The following is a 25,447-nucleotide window of genomic DNA, read 5'->3' on the forward strand; positions in this document are numbered from 1 at the left end:
GTTTTTGGCATTTGAAGGCAAAGCACACTGGCACACTTTACCCACAGCTACAACTGTGTGTGTAAATACAAAAAAAAAAAAAAATCTTTTTACACAGTACAAACCTGTACATATTTAACAAAACTCAATTTACCTGCTACAGCATAAATAAATAATCACCTTTATTATTTGAATCTCTGTGCTGAGCTGTATATGATGAGAGCCCATCAAAATATCTGGACACATGACAAAAATTATAGGACTGGCCATTTGACAGGACAGCTACCTAGTTTAAGACGCATCTTACACCCACTGTCACCAATATGTACACTTTAATATACTGCTCATCTCCATGTAGTGAGATGAGCACTGGCTGCAGGGGGATCCTGCTCATCAGAGGAAGACATCTGAGTAGGCACGATGACAGACGAGAGATGGATGGTTACGCATTTCACATCAGTCTCTCTAGCATCTCATTCATTTGTTTTAATCAGCCCGTAAAGGCTTGATTTAAGTAGTGTACCACATGAGTGGCTTTGTTGTAGAGCTGCAATTTAAGAGGGGAGGGAAACTCCTACACGTTGTCTCCTCTACACGGTGTAAAAAGCCAAGATGAAATCCATCAAACCAAACAACAGAGAATGAGGAGTTGCGAAGTCAACAAAGACCATAAAAAAGTCATTATTAACAACAGCCACATTGCGGAAGTATTGAAACTCTAAACTAGTTAATATGGCAAACATGTACAACCGTAATTGGAGTGTGAAGAATCAAAACATTTAAAGGAGTTCATTTCAGAATTTAATTTACTCACCCCCACATCATCCAAGATGTTCATGTCTTTCTTTCTTCAGTTGAAAAGAAATCAAGGTTTTTGAGGAAAACATTCCAGGATTTTTCTTCAAATAGTGGACTTCAATGGCAAGGCAAGGCAAGTTTATTTGTATAGCACATTTCATACACAGTGGCAATTCAAAGTGCTTTACACAGAAATGAAGTTAAAATAGTTATAAGTGAATAAAATAAAAATATATATAGTATAATAGTTATAAAAGGAATTAAAAGGAAATAAAAATAAAGATGAAATCCTATCTGGGGTGGAAGAAAATGGAGTGTCAGGTTTACTTTAAAAATATTTGTCAGGTAACTGTGCGTTTAGACAGTACCCTTACAGACAAATCTTCTTGGCCTAACTTGAGGGTGTTCTAGATGTTTTACCCGCCAGAGCAGATCTAAACGGGTCTTCCTCGCACCAGAGCGAGTACTCAACTTTGTTCGACCGTCAGAGCGGATCTAATGACGTACAATGAGTTGAAGGTCCAAATTCCTGTTTCAATAAAGCTTCAAAGGGCTCTACACAATCCCATACTAGGAATAAGTGTCTTATCTAGCGAAATGATCGGCCATTTAAAAAAAATTTTTTTCAATAATATATATATACACAGTATATAGAAATCATGGATGGGTCTGAAATTGTCATCGTAGGTGCATGTCCACTGTGAGAGACATAATCTTAAAAAAAAAAATCCAGAAATCACAATGTATGATTTTTTAACTATTTATTTGTATGATACAGCTGCAAATAAGTATTTGAACACCTGTCTATCAGCTAGAATTCTGACCCTCAAAGACCTGTTAGTCTGCCTTTAAAATGTCCACCTCCACTCCATTTATTATCCTAAATTAGATGCACCTGTTTGAGGTTGTTAGCTGACCTACGGCGCCATGATTAATAACACTACTATGTCTCCGATGCGGTGGCCGGGACATAAACCTAGCAACATACGTGCCATAATTTTTGTAATGACTTATCGAATATTGCTGAACTACTGCACAATGTTTCAAACGAATGGAAAATTCTGAACAAAGACTTCGTTTTGGTGAGTGATTCGTTAAATGTCTCTAACATGAGTGTTGCAGCTCGGCAAGTTTTCTCATGTGAGATGTTATGCGCACACACTGAATTTGGCTTCTCAGCGAGCGCTAAAGTAGTTTTTCTTTTGCATTAGCCTATGTTTTAAAGATTTTTTTGTGGCTCTAACCAAAGTAAACTTTTTTTTGCTTTTAAAGACATTTTTTGTTAAAATGTTCTAGAGAAACTAAACAGTTCGCAATTTAAAACTAAGTGTGACAATTTTTCATTCTTAATGATTGTTCTTTGCAATTGTATATATGGCTTACCATGTTTCATTCAGAGCTTGTTAATCTTGAATATAACTTTGTTAATAAAATAAAAGTATTGAAAGAAATCTTCATAATAATTTTTAATATGGCAATACTGTCAAACAGATATTCTAACTAAAAACAAAACACATATTAGCTCCAATTTTGGTTAAAATGTAAAGTTCATGTATTTGCACAGCAGGATAATTAGTACCAAAAATGTATGTTAAGAATCGTTTTGGGAATCGGATCGTTACTCCCAGAATCGTAATCGGATCGAATCGTTAAGTGTCTTAAGATTCCCACCCCTACCGAGTACCACCCCAAATTTCCTAGTTCCTGGGGAAAGTTCCTGCGGTGGAAACGCGGCTTTAGTCTTTGCACGTTCCCTTTGTTAACACTTGATCGATACTTTCGCCTACGTCACGCGTGATCTTTCCAACGTGCTTGGTGCATCGCAGATCAGGGCAAGACAAACATTTGTGATTAAAAAGTATATAATTTTTTATATAATTTTTTTGAAAATTACAGATCGTTTCGCTAGATAAGACCCTTATTCCTCGGCTGGGATCATGTAGAGCCTTTTGAAGCTTCATTGAAACTGGAATTTGGACCTTCAACCCATTGCACCCCATTGAAGTCAACTATATGGAGAACAATCCTGGAATGTTTTCCTCAAAAACCGAAATTTCTTTTGGACTGAAGAAAGAAAGACATGAACATCTTGGATGACGTGAGGGTGAGTAAATTATCATGAAATTTTTATTCTGAAGTTAACTACTCCTTTAATGATGGAAAAGTCAGAACAGTGCAAATGTTCATTTGTAAAGTATAAACGCAGTGTGGATTTGTGAATGTGTAGGAGTGTAATTTTGATAAAGTGACGCTTTCACTAAATTTGAAGCTTGAGGCCTATACATGCCACATTAACAGGCCAAAAAAAATCCATTGTAAATGTAATAGAAACAGACTACTAGATAATGGGAAGCCAAATTAAATCATGCCGTGACTTACCTCACAGCCTACACATAAACCCTAATTTGGATGGAAATCTAAAACCTTAGACAATCAATAACTAGACCTGCAAAATATGTAACAGGTCTCCAGAGAGACGCCACTGAAGAGGAGGCAGTACCTGTAAAAATTGATCTCGGGGTAGTTGCCATACTCGGACTTTCGTGAGTTGCGTCTGGGAAATGTACAGAAGAAGGCATTGGCAAGAAGGCAGGCAATTTGTTGCTGTGACATGGTCAAGGACTGATTCATCCTCGCCTTGAGCAGCGGGATTGGCTGTGGAAGAGGAGAAAGAGGCAAAGATAATTAGTTTAGCAATTGACCAAACAGGGAGACAGAATTACATTAAGCAAATGGCCAGGAGTAATTAAGGTGCCCTGCTGTATCCCACCATCAGCCAGCAGCATTTACACAGAGTGTCATCCATCTCTACTGATTGGACTTAAAGACTCTTAAGGGCAGTATAGATGACTAATCAATGCAAACATTAATAAAAAGTACATAAATAAAAGTGCAGCTGAGCAAGGAGATGTTCCTTTTTAAGGGCAAAAGACCTGAATTCTTAAAGGCAAATGCCTGTGCAGGATCTTACATAAACACTGTTTTATTGGCTGAGTAAGAACTAGCTTGCTGAAGGGGAAACAGACTTGACTTTCCTAAATGTATTAGTCAGTATCGAAGTATGAATCAATGTTAAAATGTTATAATCTATTCTAGCTTAATATTATGCAACCTGTCACTCTATTAAACACCATTTCTAAATTGTACTACAGAATCTTACAAATAAAGAATAAATCAATTTGGATGCTTTTTAGAAAATATCCCCCAACAGTGTTGTTCTGATTTCAGAAATGACGCTGATGGATGTCTAATATTGGCTTCTATTCGTGCAGCTTCTAATGAGGCCGTTGTGCTCATGTGGAAGTGTCCTTCACTAGCCACTGGTTTTACACCGCAGCACACTGGGCCGATTGACCTTTACCAGCCAGACATGATTATCACTACTGATCTATTTCTGCCCAAAACCTGAGTGTATGTCCCAGCTGATGAGGAGAACAACATTTTATTTTGTGTAGCCTTACCTGGGTACAAATCTTAGGTGTATCCAAAACCAGCTTCACCATCTTTGGCAATGTGACGTTTAAAAGATGGTTTACTTCAGAAGTTTCCATGCCCTGCAAGAGAGAGATTAAATGTGTATCATAGCTGCAGCTGATAGAGGTCATTCACTTAGCTGGATAAAAATAAAACAAAAAAATAAAAAAATAAAAAAGTATGTTCATAATTTAAATGTACAACACCATTCAAAAGTTTAGGGTCTTTTCAAGACTTGTTTACTCACCAAGGCTGCATTTATTCTATCAAATATAAAGTAAAAACAGTAATATTGTGAAATATTATAAATATATAATAATAATATATTATTTAAAGCTGCAGTCCATAACATTTTGCGCTCCAGCGGTTAATAAACAGAACTGCATGCGTCTTGCGGAAGAACATTTCAGCCGGAGATACTTCTCTCTGTTTATGTCTATGGCGAGTCACGCAGGGACTGTGCTCCTCCGCAGCGGTTCCTACCTGTCTGGTCTGAAATAGTCCCAATATAAACACTTATTATAAGTGTACCATAATGATTCAGGGTAAGACAAAAACATGGTTTGGAAAATGGATTCATGTTGTACATTCTCATTATATAATTTTTGTAAATCTTGAACACAAAGTTACAGACAGCAGCTTTAAGTAATTTATTCAAGCCTGCAGCACTCCTCGCAGAAACTGAAGTCTACGCCAGTGGTTCCCAACCACGTTCCTGGAGGACCCCCAACAGTGCACATTTTGGATGTGTCCTTTGTCTGACACACCCACATCAGGTCTTGGAGTAGCTACTAATGAGCTGATGACCTAAATCAGGTGTGTTTGATTGAGGAGACATGCAAAATGTGCACTGTTGGGGGTCCTCCAGGAACGTGGTTGGGAACCACTGGTCTACGCGCCTCGATCGCCCCCCAGTGGTTGGTCCCAGTATAGGCTCATAAACCCTGCCCTCCTATTACATTAGACGCGAGACAAACTAAACAATTAAATTACACTTCAAATAATTTTTTCCTAAAGATGTTTTCTGCAATTTTAAAGAGGAGATTGGAGCTTTAGCTTTAATTTCTACATTTCCATAACTGTTTATTTCACACCAAGATAATGAATTGTTCTGCATCTGCGAGAGAGTGGACAGGCTTTTGATATCGCCCCTCTACTTCCTGCTCTCTACCACGCAGATTCCGGTCCCGAGATCACTACTGCGCAGACTTGGTCACAAAACTGCGCAAGATGTCAGCGCCGTGTGCGGGCCTCCGGAGGCTTCAACTCTCGTCAGCGAAAGCCAATGAAGTTGCGTCGTCCATATTGGTTTACAATCTATGAATTTATTACACCAGTCACATGATCCTTCAGAAATCATTGTAATATGCCGATTAGGCGTTCAAGAATCATTTCTTATTAGACATCAATGTTAAAAACAGTCATGGAAACTGAGATACATTTTTTCAGGATTCTTTGATGAATATAGTTGTATATAAAATATACATTTTATCTTACAAATTTTGTAAAAATCTTGTCTTTTTTTGATTAATTTAATACATCCTTGTTGAATAAAAGTATTTTCTTTAAAAAAAAATGTACCAAAACTTTTGAACGGTAGTGTATATTTGTCTATTACTTTGTTGTAACTAAACACAATCGTATGAAAGAATTCATTGCAGTGATAGCTCTTGCTTAGAGAACGAAACATACCGTTGACTTTTAGCAATTAAAGATTGACAACATTACCATGTTACGTCCTCAAACTAATAAGAAAGAAAAAAAAAATATCAAAATGTCAACTGTCTGGAACAAAATAGAATAAATAATGAAGCCTTTTCTGCATGGGTTTCTCTGCTCCTGAGGCCTTTTTCCTAAAACACCATTTAATGGAAAACAACTGTCAGAAAAAAAGAGCCATATTGTTGAATAAGACACTTGAACCAAGCTGTCGACTTGTCATAGACAGTATTATTCAAGTGTCAGAAAAAAAAAAAGATAGGGCGCCGTGGTGTCAGAATGATATCAATAGGTGAACAAAAATTATTTGCATCCTGGGCTGCTGGCTTTCAGCAAAAAAACAAAAACAAAACAACACACAAAAAAAAACCCAACTTGCTTTTAATTTTTGCAAATAAAATGCATAGAACCTGAGAGTGCACTAAATAAACCCAATAAACGCAATATTAACCTTATTAGTGGTGTTCCTATGGGCAATCGCAGCAATAATGTTATCTCTATATTGCCCGGAGCATCCAAACAGCTGAATTCAGGGAGTTTAATAAATAAAATCCCTTGGTTTGTCAGTGTAGTCAGTGCAAGAAAAAAAAAAATTCTCACTCATATCCGAAGAGGTAGCAACAAAGCTTGATCTATTGCACAGGGGTTACAAAAACGTAATTTTGCAGAGCTCCCACTGGTGAATGACATCACGGAGGTGGAAATAAAGACAAAGCCCTCACTGCACTTTTTTATCTTGGTTAAAATACGGCTAACCAACGCCACCATAGATCTCTGATCCGGCAAACAACACCGCCTTGTGATATAAAATCCGAAGCTGAGGGTGTCAAAACAACGTACGCTAGCTCAGCAACCTTGTATGATTTCAGCAAAAATAAATACGCTACTGTTTTATCATCACACAGATTTACAACACACTTATTTATAAATATATTGGCTGCAATTGGCAGCGCGTTCAGTCATGGGCCCATTTCATCAAGGTTACTGGGCGTGCTCAGCTGATTAAATGGGATTCCTGGAACAGATGCAAATGGGTTGAGGAAGGAGAGGCGGTGCAGGGGTCTTCTGGACGGGAAGCCTTGTCTGACAATTTAACCAAGGAGCATTTATACGCCCGCAAAGGAGGCCTGACTAAATGCTGTCATAAGTAATGACCTGTTTGACATCGTAAAGTGCTCCTCCGGGTCTAATAAGTGAGGAGAGCTGACAGGCTGGAAGGGCCTGAGCTGAGGTTGCAGGAGTTAGATCTCACTAAATCAAACGACCTCCTTCATTCCCCCTTATCCTGCCCAACCAGAACCTGTTAGATAACATACTACAATCTCCATCAAAATACAACCAATAAGAATTCTGAGGGCGGACAGTCATTATTTATTTTTATTTTTGATCTGTGAGTGCATACAAGGAGAATAAATCAGATTTTTCTTGGTGATGTTATCCTATGCACACATGACATATTATGCTTGATATTTTGGAGTTTTGGGGCATTAAAGGGATAGTTCAGACAAAAATTATAATTTATTCACCCCCCCCCCCATCCATGTTGCTCCAAACCTATATGACTTTCTTGCTTTCATTTTTTATCAAATATTTTCAAGAATATTTTAACTGTTTTTGTCCATACAATGAGAGAGAGTGTGTGTGTGTGTGTGTGTGTGTGTGTGTGTGTGTGTGTTTTCATTTCAAATGTCCAAAAAACTGATCTGTAAAATCAAATCAAATCAAAAATAGGGTGATTAATATCCGATGTAAATCAACCAGTTTCATTCATAGCATGCTTTAAATTGTTTTGCGGGTCAGTATGCTTACACAAACACACTGTGTGATGGCTGCAGGGAATCCCACAGTTCTGATACACTGAAATAAGATGGTTGTGTAGGCGAAGGCATTTGCGGAGGGCTAGGGGCTAGAGGCTTGAAGTGGAGTTCTGTGCACTGAGCCAGTAGAGTGAATTTATCAGAGCCCACTGCTCTGACACTTTCATTTCAGGGTAGGGCTGAGGCTCAACTACAATTTATGACAAGACAGTTCCTAATTTGTATTTTGCTGCTTTCCATAGCCATTACACCTCTGTTGTCAATCAAAATCCCAGCAGCTGCTCAACTTTGCGACAATTATTGGAGTCCTGCAGTAACAGACACAATTTTAAAACGTCAGAAAGGCTTTCGATTTGCACATCTTGTAGGGACGATGGGGTGTATACTCTACTGTAAATTATTCTGTGGTTCTTGAGCTTGAAATTGTGAAATAATGGGAGTAATATTTGATACTCATGTGCAGAATATTGCTTTTAACACCACAAATGTCTAGACTATGCCCTCACTGAAAAACTGATAAATACTGCTGTAATGCTCTTGTTGATGGAGATTCAACTTCAATATGTTCACCCTAACCAGATTCAGGGGAAGTGAATTAAAAGATTTAAATGATCATACTTCTCACACAAAAAACAATCTAGAAATTTGTCTAGATGGACGAACAGTTCGGTTCACATGAAGGCGACCACTTTGCGCCCAACAGGTAACAGAAGACAGTAACATTTGTTGTGCATTGAATTTTACTCTAGCACCCACAAAGTGTAATACTGTATCTAGCCAATCCATAACTAGAAATCACTTGTGTAATGTAAATTCACTATAGAACCTTCCATAACTTCCTTTGACATTTCCAAGGTTTCCACACTGTGGGAATCCTGGATGATTCTTGGTGCATTTAAAAGATGCATTTCATGTTTATTGATTCCTTATTTCATATATTAAACATGAAATTATTATGACTAAAATATAAATTTCTAAATTTAAAAAAAGACAAAATACAATGACAAGGCCTACGCTGTAGCTCCATTTCATTCACACTGAACCAAAGGAGAGAGTTGACATATTTTCAGCATAAATATGCCTTTAATACTCTGATGTGGTCTTGTTGCTTTATATTCTGCTGAAAGAAAAAGCTCAAGCACAAGCACACATTTGACATGCACAATTCAGAACTCTCTTACAGTTATTAACAGACCACTGTTCAGTGATGTTTCATTTAATCTCTTAAAGTGAAAATCAATTGCCAGCTCTCCAGGCTGACATACCAGTGCCCTCTGTTGATGATACAGGGAAAAAAGACAGCTGGCTCAAGCAAAACTGTAAGAAAGCATTTCAATAAATATAAATGCATTTAATTATAATGCATACATATACTGTATAAATGGATAATATACAATAAAACCCCAGATAATTTAGAGAACGGCACTAGTACAAATCCATAAATAAAAAATTACACAGGGGAAAGTATGCATGGGCACCAGCATACTTAACTACAGCTGCAAGCAGCGAGAACGACACTACATTAATTCATATTTACATCAAAATGTATAGATAACGTGAGCAATTGTTCTCATATTTATGCATCTCTAGTGGGGACGGCCCTAAAGGGTTGATGGTTGCAAAAAAAAAGATGGAAAAAACACTAAGGAACATTAAGATACATTGTGCAAGAGCCAAAGAGCAAAGGCACAGCTCAAGCTCCTAAGTGGACAGTTTAAGGAGCTGGTCCACTCAAGCATGCTTCATTAGAACGCGGTGCACTTTGCTAATGGCTTTGATTGGCTCTCTTATAGATTTAATGGCTCTGGTTAATTAAATTTGATTCAGCCATAAAAGTCACAGACAACTATTGATTTACACAGGTCTGAGATTATTCTATCAAATCATCTTAAGCACGGAGGGGACATTCTGACGTCTTGGCTGAATCCATAACTATAACAATACCATTGTAATATAGAAACGGCTTTTGACTATTAAACAAAGTCTGCCATTTATAGCTTCCTTGAGAAAGACTGGCGGTTAAAAATGTGCTTGTAACCGCAGTGACTGTGGGTTCAAACTATGGAATGAGAAAATGATTACCATAACCAAAACAGCAACTGTACAAGTATGAAATGTGTTGTCGTTTTGGATAAGAAAGTGCCTAAGATATCCATATAATCCTATGCTTCAAAAACATCCTCATCCTCAGTCATGTAACAATAATGTGCCTGGTGAGCAACTGAACATCTAAACATTTTGCTCCACCTACTAAAGTTATACCCAGTGATCGAATCGAACTGGTAATCACCAGTACCAGAAATTAAGGTGCGGTCACATTCACCAAATTTCATGGTCAAAAGGGTCCTTTGTCTATGGTTCAATACATGTAAAAATATATGAAGCACATCTCACCAGAAGTCACTCACAAACCAAGCACAGGGTTTCTGCAGGTTTTATGCGGGTAAAATTAAGACCTAGTAAAGAAAATTTAAAAGGCACAATATGTAAGATGTTTCAAAGGGCTTCAGAGGCTCTGCACAATCCCAGCTGAGGAATAGGGTCAAAACCATCAGTCATTTTCAAGAAAAAAAATCAACATGTATATACGTTTTAACCTAGATTGCTCATCTTGCGCCACTCTGCGACGTGCCACGGATTGCGCAATCACGTCGGAAAGGTCACGCTAGAATAAGATTAAGGTATAAAAATGATTCCTTATTCTTATTCCTATATTCTAAGGTATTCTTTAAAATAAACATGCTTATACTTTAGATGGCAACTTCTTGATTCTGCAATCATATTAAAGTATTTTTCACCAATAAACGAATTGTTTAAAATAATATTAAAGAAAAAGGAATTTAACACAGTAGGCTAACAGGGCACTCAGTAATTTGGTAAGTTTGTGTGCACTGGTAATCATATTTGTTTCAAATCCTGACAATGTACTAATTTTACATACAACACTGTGTAAATTACATTAATATGACAGTGGTCAACAGAATATAGCTCAGCATATTTTAAAAACAAGGATTTAAAGGGGTACTTCACCGCTGGAAAGATGAATGTGTATTTCAATTGGGTCATTTATGTAGTAGACAAATGTGAAATTATTTTTGAAGTTGGTGACTTCTAGACTGAGAAAAGCCAGAAAATGTATTTTTGCCTCATATGGATGAAAGACAACAACTCCCAGAATGCACTTGCTTCGCTGCCCTACGAGGCCACTCCTAAGCCACTCCTACCGGTTACATCACTTGTCCACCGCGGCACCACCCCACTGTCGTTTTGATTTTATAGTAACAAAATCATTTAGTTCAGTTAGAGAACAGACACTACAATTAAAAACAGAACGTTTCTGCTCAATACAGTATGAGCTGAATGAGAGTCTCAGCACAAACGCAGCAGGAGTCAGATTTCATTCATCACGAGAGCAAGGAGCTGATAGACAAGATGATCGCGGAAGATTTGGTTTCAAAGCGAAATGTAAAAGCGCCTATTTAAGTGAGTTTGTCATTGTACCGTTTTGTTGTTGTGTTTTTCATTAAGAATAATATGCTAATGAACCCACAATTCAAGCAACCCGCCCCCGAATAGGCGCTAATTCTATACCGAAACTAAAATGAGCACAGCCGCCCGGCATTCATTCACGGCCGCATTGTCATTAACGGTGCGTGTCCAGTCTGGCGAGTTTTCAGTTCATGCCTATGGAAGCTTAACTTTCATAGGAATTCCTTTAAAACACTCGCGTTGCTCTGAACGCTCCGTTATGAATGCTCCGTTGAAAACATGCGGAACTAACTCCTACTACTGGCTGTAGTCTCTAGCCATTCGAATATACTACCGGGATTCTACTGATCCAAAGCTTAATGCTAATCGCTGAAGTAACACTTTAAAGTTTGTCACATCTCCAGTGCATCTCCAGCGAAGCAATCACTTTGCACAGAGCGACCGTCACGCACAGAAACACATTAATGCAGGCTACAAATGCACACTTCAGAAGATCTCACGACAGGATTAGATTCAATCTGAAAGGATTGTGAAATTAAATGTTTATTGGATATTCAGTGATTTGTTTTAACGATATAGATGCATATTAGCTGAATGTTGACGGTAAATAACAAAGTATAACAACCTGTTATTTGCCTTTCCGTTGCTAATAATATAAAAGCAAACGCTATACTTCTTGTTTAACAGGTCTATATAATAATGTATTAGATATGACTGTTTAACAGCGGCATATTTTAAACATTTTAAAAATGGCATATATTGGCCTTGGCAATATATCAACACACTCAAATGTGCAGTTTCTATATGACAAAACAGCGCTCCATTACCCCACACACACATGAAGCTCTGCGAAATCAAGGCATCATCAAGCTACATCTATGTTTTGAATAAGTGACCTCTAGCGGTGAAAAATGACTTATTGTGGCTTTAAGGAATAAACTGAAGGGAAAATAATACATCAATATTTTCTCTAAATCTAAATATCTAGAAACACAATAAGATGCTATAGCAACACTTCAGAGTTTGAAAATACAACTTCCAACACATATCTATTAACTTCATTCATTTCAGAACGGTTTTCCGGTTCAAATGTGAACATGCGGTAAGCGGTGCCAATCACAACACACTGGGCAAGCTAACCAATCACAGAACATTCCGTATTTCAGAAGGAGGGGCTTCATCGAAATCAGCGTGTTCAAGCCAGACTATAGAGAGAAGTGCTGTAACAATGTAAAATATGTGAAAAAGAATGTGTTTTTTCAAACAATCAAGCATAAATTCAAAAACATTTTCTAGTACAACCCAAAAACAAAACCACGGCTTCGTAAAAGGGCATAATAGAACCCCTTTAAGACCCACAGAAATCCTGCAAGCAGCTTTATGTTGGTCCACATGGTGAATCCAAACGTGAACGCATCTATAACCTTGCGTCCTGTCGGTTTAAACTGATGGGTGTTCTGTTCTGAAAATCTGATCCGTACTTTTGCTAAAATAGTCATTTAAAAAATATGTAGTGCATTGTTTTTTACAGAAAGTATAGAATGATTTTACTGTTTACAAACCCTGTACTTAAGTAAAAGAGAGGTTTCTAATGAGACAAATGATAGGCTTAAAATAGCTTAGAGCTGAGTCTGAAATATTACGAGCACACTTGATCTGAGAATATCATATTACTCCCGGCCCGGATCTGTATTGTTCACTTTACTCGCTTGTTAACTGCTGCACGTTTAATAATTTGAATCAGTTGAATTCACAAATGAACCATTTAATGTTATTTGTGTACATCACTAGTGGGTCTCTGAGAAAATGTCTTTACTTTAATATAAAAAGGAACAGATTTTTATCCTGAAATTAAGTGGAGGTTGAAAATTAAATTAACATGGCAGCCACATTAGCCTGCAGTGTCATTTAGTTATCATAAAACTCTGTACTCAACATGGCTTATACAAACCAAATAACACCTGTAACTATAAGTGTGTCTTGCCGTACTAGGAAATGAAAAAGATACATCAGTATCTTTTTAATTAAAATTTCTCATTCTATGGTGATATGAATCCTTTAATTCATAATTCAGACCTGACCCTCCTGCTGTGGATAAACCAATACATTTTTGATTAAATGTTGTGGGGTTGTTTGTGGGTTAGCCTAAAGACTTAATTTAGCAAAACTATTGCGAGATAGAGGCTAATGTTCTTTATTATTCCATGCATTATAATGAAGGCTTTGTGAAACTGCACAGCTCAAGTTCATATAGATTTGAACAACATATACCCTGTCCTACACCAGCTACGAACACATTTTCTATCATGTATGCCTATGAGCCAATCAGAGTAGGCATGGGGCGGAGCGACACGTGCAGGTGTCCTCGATTTTGTCCACTAGTTACAACTCAAACAAAAACCAAATCAAATTCTTCTTCTGTACCTACAGTTGACATATGCAAAATGATGTACCAAGTAGTCATGTGCTGGTATCACATTTTCATGTTGCGATAAATTGCTGAAGATTTTATCACGGTATAGGGTATTATCACGATATTAAAATAAGTTGCAAAAAAAAGTGTTGTCAGACTATATCAGGTTTAATAACTTTCTTATAACAAAAAGAACCAAACATTTAAATACAATAAAAGAAATACACAAAAATTTATAAGTAAACAAATATTCAAAAGGTCTCACTAGTTAATGCATTAACATTAACAAAGAGCTAATAGCTACATTTTTACAGAATATATTTTTCTTTGATAACGTTAGTTAAAAAAACAACAACTGTTAGTTAGTATTAGGTCAGGTCCATTAAATAATACAGTTACAACTTTTGATTTTAATGGTGTTATTAAATGTTGAAATTTACATTGAACTAAGTTGAATAAATGCTTTAGAAGTATTTGTCATTGTCAGTAGTTTGTTAATGAATTAACTAATGTTAAATAATAGAGCCTTATTGTAAAGTGTGTGACTGAACAATAAAGAATAAGAACATATTCAAACAGCATGTAGTCCAGAATAAAATATAAAATGTTTAAGTTTGAAAATGAATAGCCTTAACACTAAGTATTTGGTTATGTGATCTGAATGGCTGTGTGTTTAGTAATGAGAGCGTTTTGTTTATGAGGATTACCGGGGAAACAGCTGCATTTCTGCTGTTCCGTCAGCGCCCTCTGCTGTCAGAGAGTGTGAATGTGCATTTTCATTCAGCGTGTCTCCTTCACTCGTTCTGCCATGTGCTGCTCATGTAGGTTGGGTTTGTTTACGTCAGGGCGCGTTCCTCTTTGACGTGTTGTTCATTTTAAACGGTTGATGTGTAAAGTGTTCTTAAAATTCATTGAAAAAAATCGGAATAATTCGTAATAAATAATTATTCACAGTATTTTTAAGTGCCCACGATAACCGTGCATGTTCATTATTGTGATATATCATAATACCGGCACATGTCTAGTACCAAGTTAGCCAAGATTGCCAAGAACAAGTACTGTGGCAGTTAAAAGCCCAATGTCTTGTCCTAATACCCACACTTGTAGCCTTGGCCACTTGAGAGCTTGTATACACGACAGGAAGTAAGTTTGCAAGACTGTCCCATTTTTTAAAAATGTCATCTCGAATACCGCTAAGCGTATCCCATCATGCATTATGTTCGGGAACTCACATACCCCGAAATCGTGAGATGACGAGGAAAAACGCTCTACTGTAAGTCAAATTAATTAGATATTACATATAATTTGGTAGTAAAACATTAACCTCTGGTTTCACAGAACAGGCTTAAGCCTAGATCGTAGACTAAAATGCTTGATGTTTGAGCTGTTTTAACTGAAAGCAGCTTGCACTGACATATCTTAAAATGCCATTGTTTTGTCTCAAGATGCACACCAGTAATGTTTTTTTTTCTAATCCTGGCTTAATCTAAGCCCTGTCTGTGAAACCAGGCCAAAGTGTTGCACATTTTACTGGCGCAAAGATGAGTAGGCTATGTGTATTTTGTACAACATTTGCAACTGCTTTTTATCACTTAATTAGAAGCACCACAATTTAAAAATGTCTTCTGTTAGTTACACAGCGACTACTGAACAGACATTTAGAAGTTTATTTTTAAATGCAAAGTACTGAAAATAAAAAAAGCTCCGTAAACACTTGCATTATTTTGCAACTTTTTGGGTAATCAAAAGTTATAGACACACTTGCAGTTTTCACGCCTACTTGAACATTTGGGCCAAATACAGGATATACGTCATGTAAGTAGACAAGTGATCATGTGCAAAGACCGCAAGTACGGGACAGGGCAAAAGGGCCACAGTTTAAGTCAAGCTCTTTGTGGAATAAGAGCACTCAACCTCAAGCGTTCTTAAGTCATCTCCCTATTAGAGCCACCATAAAGACCAGCTTCAGGCTATGTGGAAGACTGTGGTCCATCTGTTGAGTGTGTTTATTTGCAGTAAACAGGACCCTCATCTCCCTGGCCTTCCTGTGCCAGCTGCTGCTCGTTATGCTGAGTGCCCACCTCTGTCTTAATTGACTACTGCTGGATGCAAAGAGATCCCCGGGGATGAGGAAGCAGAAGGGGCAGACGCGGACTGCTTGGTGCGTATCCACTTGGAGGCTAACCTGCTTCTTCTGACTGAAGAGCGTAATGCCTTTAGTGTGCCAGTAAATTCAAACCAGTCTGACTAAACAATGATGGAACATTTTTAGTATCACGGGGCCTTCTGGTTCTCACTCTGACACACTACAAGAAATCAGACTTTAGGATGCTCACTTCATTAACGCCACAACATTAGAACTTTCATTTTATGGCAGCTGCGGTTATTATATAGATCGTCAAAAATGCATAATTAAATGAAATGTAACCAACTGGGGCCACTTGACACATACTTAAAGTTTGTTTTGTTTTTTTCTTTTTAGCTCTGGCAGAGAATCCAATTAATCTGGCTTTATCATTGAATTGTGTTTTACTGTACAAGCATAATGTCAAACGGAATTGCTCATTATTTGTGCATGTAGTTTGTTTAAACTGATTAGTGGTTTGTGCAAGTTGTAGATTTAATTAATTACTTTCTGATTTCATTTCCACTAATGACACATCAAATGCAAATCAACCATCTGCATGCACATTGTTTGGGATGCTTTGAACTACATCCAGATGGGGGAAGTCAAATACTTCGTACATTAAAACATGATGAAATGTCGGCACAAATCCAACGGACACTAACAATTTTTTGTTCATCTCCATTATTTCACACACACACAAAAGTATTCCTTACCTTATCGCAGAGAAGGTTTAACGCAGTGAAGTCCCATCTTTTAGCATGCAATGTGTTGTAACTCAATATTGCATCCTGTAAGATTATGACAGTTAAAAAAAATATATTTTTCCTTTTTTAAATATTAGGCATTAAAATTCAAACCTCAAATTTTTAGATGCTTTAAATATCTACGAAAAGGGAAACCAGTGAATCACATTCAAATGAGTCAATTCTACAATTTTGGTCAAACTATAACATTTACAAGACAACTAGAGACAACCAAGCACAAGTTTGCTTTACATCTTGGAGCAACTCTGCCACCCTCTGGTGGGATTCACTTACTCGTTTAGCACAACTCAACACATGTTGACATTTGACAGTTCATTTCATTAAGTTTACAAGAAATAAACTAAAACCTACCATAATGTCAAATGAACATTTGTATTCTCTTCTCAAAGCAGTGCGAATCAACTCCCATCGACTTTGCACTACACTTCCATCCTGAAAAAAGACACATACACATCACATATACACTATCCTTCTCACAAGTTTGGGGTCAGTAAGATTTTTTTAAATAAATAATCATATTAGAATGATTTCTTAAAGATCACGCGACACTGTAAACTGGAGTAACGACTGGAAAATTCAGCTCTGCCATCACAGGAATAAATTATATTTTAAAATATATTAAACAGTCCTTTATAATATGTATTTTAACAGTAAATTATAATATGTATTTCACAATGTTACTGTTATAGAGGACTTCCTCCAACCCCAACATGTTGAACAGTTCTGTACGATGTAATTATTTTAAACAATCACTTCACATTAAAGTTAATAAACAGTATTAGCTATTCAACTCTTTCATAAGAGCAAAGTCTATATAATTTCTCAATTTAAACCACAATGAATTTTTTGAATGGCACCAATTTAAAAAAAAAGACATTACCTCATTCTCCACAGGAAACTTGTTCTTTTCTGAACAAGGCATCTTTACAGTCACATCATTCCAAAAATCATCAAATTTGCCTGGATATGGATCTGGGACTTGTTCTTCTTTGAGCAGGTCTGTCTATAAACCAGATCAGAGAGAGAGACTAGGTATTTAGCACTTAATTTCACCTTTTAATCACTTCAAAAAAATAATTATTTAATCAGGTCATTATGTCATTCTGATACTTTAAAACAAAGGGTTGTTGTTGTTGTTGTTTTTTTGCTTTCATTGGTTGCCTCTAAAATGTATCAATTTAAAATGTGAAAAAGTCTGCTACAGACTCAAATACTACAAAAAAAAAAACAGTTTCTGTAAAGACAATTTAAGTACTATCAACCCACTTCAAATCCTTTCAATGAAACATCAAAACACTTCTATGTTGTGCGGGAAAAGCGTAGAGCTGCTTGGACATCCACAGCGGCATTAGACTCAAACTGACAGGAAGCCCTGGGCACTGGCCGAGAACATCACAGTGTCGCTGCAGAGTGCTGTGAAGAGCAGCGTGGCTTACCCTGATGAGTATTTTGTGATTGTATGTTGCCCTGAGGTGTGGCAGGGACTGTCCACACTGAGGCATTCTTCTAAGCTCCTCTACTGGGGTCCCGAGACATTCCAGTTCTTTCTGCTCTGCTGACACGTGCTCACTAGACAACCAACAAATGGTGTTACTTGTATTGTTATAATTTATAGCATTGTAATAGTTATTATAATATAATTGTATTATTATTGTCATCCTGTTTAATTCATATTGTCAGTTAATTTTAGTGATATCTGTAATTGGATTTATATCTATATTGGATATTTAATTGTGCAATGTAATTTAGTCTATTTTTACATTTAGATTGTCACTTTTAAAACATTATTAAATGCATGCAACCATTCAAACGTTTGGAAAAGTTTGGGGGTCAGAATAATTATAAAAATAAGATAATAGATATTAATAAAAATAAGAAGAGATGTTTCTTGAGCAGCAAATAAGCACACTAGAATGATTTCTGAAGGATCATGTGACTGGAGTAATGATGACGAAAATTCAGCTTTGCCATCACAGATATAAATTGCACTTTATAATGTATTTAAATATAAAACTGCTATTTTAAAATATAATATTTCACAATATTACAGTGAACTGCATTTCATTTTCATGTTTAGTGGTTTTAATTATCTATTTAATTAAAATAGTATAGAACTTCAGGCCCCACTTTATATTAGGTGGCCTTAACTACTATGTACTTACATCAAAAAAATTAGTAAAATGTACTTAATGTGTTCAAATTGTATTGCAAAACACCTTTGCTGATATTGAGGTGGGATACAGGTAGGGTTAGGGACAGGTGTGGTGGGATGGGTAAGTTTAAGGGTAGGGTTAGGTGTAAGGGAAGTTTCAACTGTGTAATTACAAATGTAACTACAGAAATTAATTACAGATGTAATTACATGCAGGTATTTTTTTAAACGTAAGTACAATGTAAAAACATGCATGTACACAATAAGTGCATTGTATCAAATGATTAATGAAAATGTTAGTACATAGTAGTTAAGGCCACCTAATATAAAGTGGGTCCAAACTTCAATATCAGCAAGTATAAAAAAATAATTATCAGTAACAGTCAAGACTTTTAAGATTGGTGCATCCCTAGTAGCTATATTTAATTTCAAAACCAATTTCCAATAAGAAAATACACAGCAATATTCCCAAAATCACAATACCTTTCTGAAGAAGACGTCTGTGCCTGGTTACTTTCAGGCTCAATCTTATCACCATTTTCAGGAAGAAAAGCACCAGCACCTGAGTTTTGCCCCTCTGTATCCTCCGTTTCCATGGGTGTCACTTCAGATTCGTTTGTGACATTCTCTACAGCTTCTGAACTGGGGCTTGGGGGTTTGGGCTCCACTACTGGGCCAACTCCTGAATGGGACTCCTCATTTTTCTCAGAATTGCTGGGCAGAGGTGCTTCAATCGGTGAACTCATCTCCTCATCTATAATAGGTGTGCCACTTATATTTACAGATAAGTTCAATTTAGTCTCTGAGCTCTCTGTAGACGTGCAAGTCAGCTTGCCCAGGTTGGCATCTGGTGGGGTTAATTCAAATGCCTGTTCTCCATTGGTTGGCTTTGTCTGAACGCTTCCATCATTACTACTGGTCGCATCTCTATCAGCAATGGCCTCTGAGTCCATGCCACAGTTGGGCAAAGTGGACTGTATCTGGTCCACTGGATCATCATTCTGGTCCTTAGAATGTTCACACAGCTTATTATCCACAGTTGCCTGATCACTTTCCTTTATTTCACACTCAAAGGCCTTGGGAAGATCACTTCCTGTACCTTCAGACTTTGTCACAACGTCACCCCCATGGCTGTCAACGGAAAGAGACAAAAAATGCTTTAAACACTTTTTTTTTTTAAACTACTTTTACCAAATTAAAAATAAAACCAACTTACCGGTTCAGTTCTGGATCCATATTCACCGTGAGCACACTTCCAGCCAGACTACTTGCTGTAAAAAGGAAAGTGAAACTTAAGACTTAGAACTGAAAATAAAATGTATAGTTAGTTACATCTCTACTGAAAAGAAGAAGAAAAAACACATATACAACTGATAAACAAGAATAACGAAAGGACTGCTGAAAACAAGAAAGCTGACATTTCGAATGGCAGTTTACTGGAGTTACTATAAAAAGTGAAGCAGTGATCTTCCCATTTGTTAATCAAATTTAAGTTTATTTTGCGCATATGCTGTGGATTCAAAATTTGACATCGAGAATCTCACTGGTATCTAGCATTTAGATGTCATAGCAACTTTATATCTAGCCAAATATCGCTTACTCCTAATTAAATAATCGTGGATACGTGATTATATGATTTATTCATTTTTTGGGCGATAATCAAGCCGGCCTAGTTGAAAAAGACAGACATAAACAATTAATTTAACTGCTAGATTAATGCAGAGGACATACTGGGTTGCTTTTATAGAGAATTTGCGTGAATAAATAAGGTTGATAATCATCAGGTTTATTCTTTTGTTGTGAATGGCTAAGCTAGCTGGGTGATAACAAAAGGCAAGTCAGTGTTTGTATGGATTTCTAGGCTAATAAATAATAATATATCAGCCTGGAATAAATCATATTATTGTGTGCTTCTATATATCCAAATATTGCTTATCAGATTTCATAATAACACCAATAACTGTAATAAAAGCTAAAACACACATCCGTCTATCAGATAGCTGAAGCCTTCGAATCAACAGCACACCTTTACATTAAAGGCAGCCTCCGTCATTATTGCTAGAAAAACAGCAATACTACTTAATGCTAATATTTTTATATACGGCTGCTTTACTGTCAGACTGTTCGCTTTGATCACGCATCAAACAATCATACTTGCACTCTTCTTTGTCTTCGTATCGCTGTGCACACATATTCGAGCTCTTTTTCAGCAGACGGGAAAACTGCCCCTATTTATGCAAAGGTTGGCTGCCATAACACACTATCCAAGACAGAAAGACAGTGAAATAACATTAAACACGGACTGGTGAAGGAGGAGGTATCAGTTCAGTTCCGGGTCGTAAAGTTTGCTGCTGATTGGGTAGATTCTTGTCACGTGATTGAAAGAAAGCAGTTTTCTTGAATTAAAGTTTAACAGGATCCGGTTTCATAGTATCTCGCCATATCTTTTTCATTATTGTAAGTTATATTTTTATTTAAAGTTCATATATATTTATTTATTATTTTAGAGCAAAAACAATTGGTTGGGGATAGTCTGTTTCTCGGGGCAGTAGCGCCACCTTCCGTCAATTTTTTAAATGAGAAAGCTCATATAAAACAAACAGAAAATAGACCAGCTCATACACTATATTGCCTAAAGTTTTGGGACGTCTGTCTTTACATGCTCATGAACTGTATTGACATCCCATTCTTAATCTGTAGGGTTGAATATGGAGTTGGCCCACCCTTTGCATCTATAACAGCTTCAACTCTTCTGGGAAGGCTTTCCACAAGGTTTAGGAGTGTGTTTACGGGAATGTTTGACCATTCTTCTAGAAGCGCATTTGTGAGGTCAGGCACTGATGTTTGACAAGAAGGTCTGGCTCGCAGTCTCCGCTCTAATTCACCCCAAAGGTGTTCTATCGGGTTGAGGTTAGGACTCTGTGCAGACCAGTCACGCTGCTCCACACCATAGACCAGGGGTCTCCAAACTCGGTCCTGGAGGGCCACTGTCCTGCAGAGTTTAGTTCCAGCCCCAAATAAACACACCTGAACCAGCTAATCAGTGTCTTACTAGGCCCAAGTGAGACACTGATTAGCTGGTTCAGGTGTTTTAAAAGGGTTGGAGCTAAAATCTGCAGGACAGTGGCCCTCCAGGACCGAGTTTGGAGACTCCTGCCATAGCCAAACTCTCTCATCCATGTCTATATGGACCTTGCTTTGTGCACTGGTGCCCAGTCATGTTGGAACAGGAATGGGCCATCCCCAAACTGTTCCCACAAAGTTGGGAGCATGAAATTGGCTAAACTGTCTTGGTATGCTGACACATAAAAGCCCCGTTCACACCGCCAGCGATGATGTCGCTGCATGTCACCAGCGCCAGAGATTCATGTCGCTAGTGGCCGTTCCCACTACGGGTTGCCTATAAACGTCATTAGCAGATCACACTCATCCTTCCATGCCTATTTTTTTTTTAAAATGTGTCTCTGTATGTACATCAACTTCTCCTCCATCTTGACACGACACAGCAGTAGCTGTACAGGACCACGTGCACTCCACTGACTTCACTCCACTGACTGGTTGTCACTCGCGAAAATCGCTTCTCATTTGCATAAAGTTGAAATTTCTGAACTTTTGTCGGGTGTCTCGCGTCGCTTGACACGCCCACATTCTGTCACCAACGGTCACTGTGTCGCCAGCGCTCCATTGAAATGAATGGGATTGTGTCGCTGGCAGTGTGAACGGGGCTTAAGAGTTCCTTTCACTAGAACTAAGGGGCCAAGCCCAACCCCTGAAAAACAACCCCACACCGTAATCCCCCCTCCACCAAACTTTACATGTGACACAATGCAGACAGGCATGTACCGTTCTCCTGGCAACCGCCAAACCCAGACTCGTCCATCGGATTGCCAGAAAGAAAAGCGTGATTGGTCACTCCAGAGAACAAGTCTCCACTGCTCTAGAATCCAGTGGCGGCGTGCTTTACACCACTCCATCCGCCGCTTTGCATTGCACCTGGTGATGTAAGGCTTGGATGCAGCTGCTCGGTCATGGAAACCCATTCCATGAAGCTTTCTATGCACTGTTCATGAGGTAATCTGAAGGCCACACGAAGTTTGGAGGTCTGTAGCTATTGACTCTGCAGAAAGTTCATTATGATTTTACGTGGCCTACCACTTTGTGGCTGAGTTGCTGTTGTTCCCAATTGCTTCCACTTTGTTATAATACCACTAACAGTTGACCGTGGAATATTTAGAATATTTAGACTTATTGCACGGGTGGCAACACTTGAACTTACTGAGCTCCTGAGAGCAACCCATTCGTTCACAAATGTTTGTAGAAGCATCTGCATGTCTAGTGCTTGATTTTATACCCCTTAGGCCATGGAAGTGATTGGAACACCTGAATTCAATGATTTGGAGGGGTGTCCCAATACTTTTGGCAATATAGTGTAATATTTAGTTAATAGGAATTATTTATGCAAATGCAAATGAATTATTATTAATCATATATTATCAATGCAATTACTAATGCTTGGTATCTGAATGCAAGATAACAGTATTACAGTTTTTACAAGAATACAAGACATAGTTGTTTAATGAGTAAGCAACAACAAAGGAGCAGATACATCTTAATTTAGTGCTTAAAGTCTGGTTGTAAATGCCACCTTCTACAATGCACTGTATAAATCCAATAATTACTTTCAACCTTTATGCATATTTAAAAAAAGTAAAACAAAAAAAGTCGAGAAATCAAACAAATATAGTGCAACTTCTAGCAGCATTGTAATCTGCCAACCCAGTGTTGTCTACAAAGAAAAGAATAGCACTTAGAGTATGTTATACATTCAAGTATTTTTAGAGAAAAAAAAATTGAGGAAAACATTTCTGCTGGTTCAGTGTCCAACTGCAGGTTGCTGAGCCAATATCTAGAAATGTTCCATTTAAAACGGCTTCACAAGTTTCATGGAAAGGTAGTTCTGAAAGAAAAAAGGGCAGATTCAGAAAATGCAAATCATATACTTAGTAAAAAAAAATGTACACATTTTTTTTTTTTTTTTTTACTAATTTACTCACAGGGAAGGAATACAAGAGGATTCCAAGAAACAGGATCACCAGTATTAGAATAATGAGTCCAATAAAGAGCCATTTGTATCTGCGCCATACGATGAACTTCATGGTCTTGCATGGATTTGTGAACCAAAGGAAGGACGTATCTGGACGGCTGTTTACATACAATACAACATACAGTATTAATACTCACATCATACAGTATTAATACTCGCATCATCTAATCAAACATGATACTGAATGTCCAAACATTGACATTCTCATACTTTGGAGGATCTAGTTTGGGGTTCATGTTGGGTTCATCTCTTCCTTTCCCAGCTGGCCTCTCATCTGCCTCACTCTCTTCCACAACTTCTAGTGTCATCTCCACTTTACCCTAATGCCACAAAGAGAACGGTATTTACAATGTGTATGGTGCATATACAATATGCACCATGTCATATCTATATGCTTGCAAGCTTCACTCACAGCCAGGATTTTTTTGCCATCTTCCTCCATGGCACAAGGCCACCAGCCTCTCACTGACTTCTGGGAGAAGAGTGACGTAGGCGCGAAGTTCTTGCCTGTTTTTGTTAGCATGCTTAGAGAGCACTTTTCAGGGGTCTTAGCTGGAGGGATGAGGTGAAGCATATCCAGCTCCACCGTGCCTGTTTGAGAAAGCAGTGATCCAGCAGATGATATACCAATTCCCAAAAACATCAATCTTACTATCAACATTTTTAAAGAAACCCAAAACAATGCATACACTCCAAAAAGAGAAAGATTAAACCGGTGGGTACATATGTAGATTTGAACAAGAGCATTCACCTAAGTAATCATCCAGGGAGAATTTGTCATTGTCCCAGATTTGAATGTTCAGTTTCGGAGGGATCCTGAACTCGGTTTTGTCAAGACTCCAGAAGTGTTCCTGAAAATGAAAGAAGAAGAAAAAACAGGGTTAATTGTGACTAACAATGAATGAAAACACTTCATATAAAATGTAGTTACACTTTTACAAACCACTAACCTTTGAAGACACAAGACACAACTGTTCTGCTGGCAAATAATCAAAGCCAAAGACAAATCTCCAGTTGAAATTTCCATCTCCATCTAGAGACCTGTAATGGACGTCGGTTTTCTGCTTATCCTCCTCCATGCCTGGCATCCAACTATTAATTAAATACATATAATAATAAATATAAATAAATGATGTTTTATATATATATATATATATATATATATATAAAGGTTTAAGACCAATTAAAGAAAATTCAAAGAATAAATTGAACGGAACATAACACAACAAAATGTTCTCTAAATGCAAATTATTCTGCTCTTGCTTTAAAAGGTTAGCGTAGCAGATAGCTAAAATAAGATCCATGAAATAAAGACCCAGGAAACCGGAGTAGAGAGAGGCCTTTAGTAAGGATCTTTCCAATCTTTTTTGTAAAAAGACTTAGGGCATCATAAACGATCAAAGGCAAAGAGAAAAGAGTAGCCGCTGCATGTCCTCTCCGTATATCCGAATCAGAAGCAAAAACAGAAAAAACTACGGCAAGAGAGGAGGGACTAAAATATGAGAATTCAAATGCAATACAAATTTAAACCACTAGATGTCTCTAAAGCAACACAAAGTGGGGGCAGAACACTCCCCGCCTGGTATTAAATAATACCACTATGTCCCTTT

The 25,447-nt window shown here is 37.5% G+C and overlaps 2 protein-coding genes across 2 annotated transcripts in view; both read right to left on the bottom strand.

Annotated features, from left to right (window-relative positions):
- Nucleotides 1–21,066, bottom strand: part of parga (poly (ADP-ribose) glycohydrolase a) — a 42,365-nt gene extending 21,299 nt beyond the window's left edge. The window contains exons 1-9 of the mRNA XM_079843032.1: nt 20,888–21,066; nt 19,950–20,004; nt 19,217–19,864; nt 18,018–18,150; nt 17,462–17,584; nt 16,933–17,013; nt 16,531–16,605; nt 4,239–4,331; nt 3,278–3,432 (exon numbers count right to left, since the gene is read on the bottom strand). Of these exons, the coding sequence (XP_079699158.1) occupies nt 3,278–3,432; nt 4,239–4,331; nt 16,531–16,605; nt 16,933–17,013; nt 17,462–17,584; nt 18,018–18,150; nt 19,217–19,864; nt 19,950–19,969 (1,328 nt within the window). The 5' untranslated portion in view covers nt 19,970–20,004; nt 20,888–21,066. The remainder of the gene's footprint in view (nt 1–3,277; nt 3,433–4,238; nt 4,332–16,530; nt 16,606–16,932; nt 17,014–17,461; nt 17,585–18,017; nt 18,151–19,216; nt 19,865–19,949; nt 20,005–20,887) is intronic.
- A 2,123-nt stretch (nt 21,067–23,189) lies between these two features.
- The window catches only part of myofl (myoferlin like), a 33,448-nt gene continuing 31,190 nt past the window's right edge, over nt 23,190–25,447 (bottom strand). The window contains exons 48-53 of the mRNA XM_079843238.1: nt 24,788–24,929; nt 24,589–24,688; nt 24,250–24,428; nt 24,048–24,157; nt 23,788–23,935; nt 23,190–23,690 (exon numbers count right to left, since the gene is read on the bottom strand). Of these exons, the coding sequence (XP_079699364.1) occupies nt 23,655–23,690; nt 23,788–23,935; nt 24,048–24,157; nt 24,250–24,428; nt 24,589–24,688; nt 24,788–24,929 (715 nt within the window). The 3' untranslated portion in view covers nt 23,190–23,654. The remainder of the gene's footprint in view (nt 23,691–23,787; nt 23,936–24,047; nt 24,158–24,249; nt 24,429–24,588; nt 24,689–24,787; nt 24,930–25,447) is intronic.

The sequence above is a fragment of the Gobio gobio genome, assembly GCF_949357685.1.
Source record: "Gobio gobio genome assembly, chromosome: 18".
NCBI classification, from domain to species: domain Eukaryota; kingdom Metazoa; phylum Chordata; class Actinopteri; order Cypriniformes; family Gobionidae; genus Gobio; species Gobio gobio.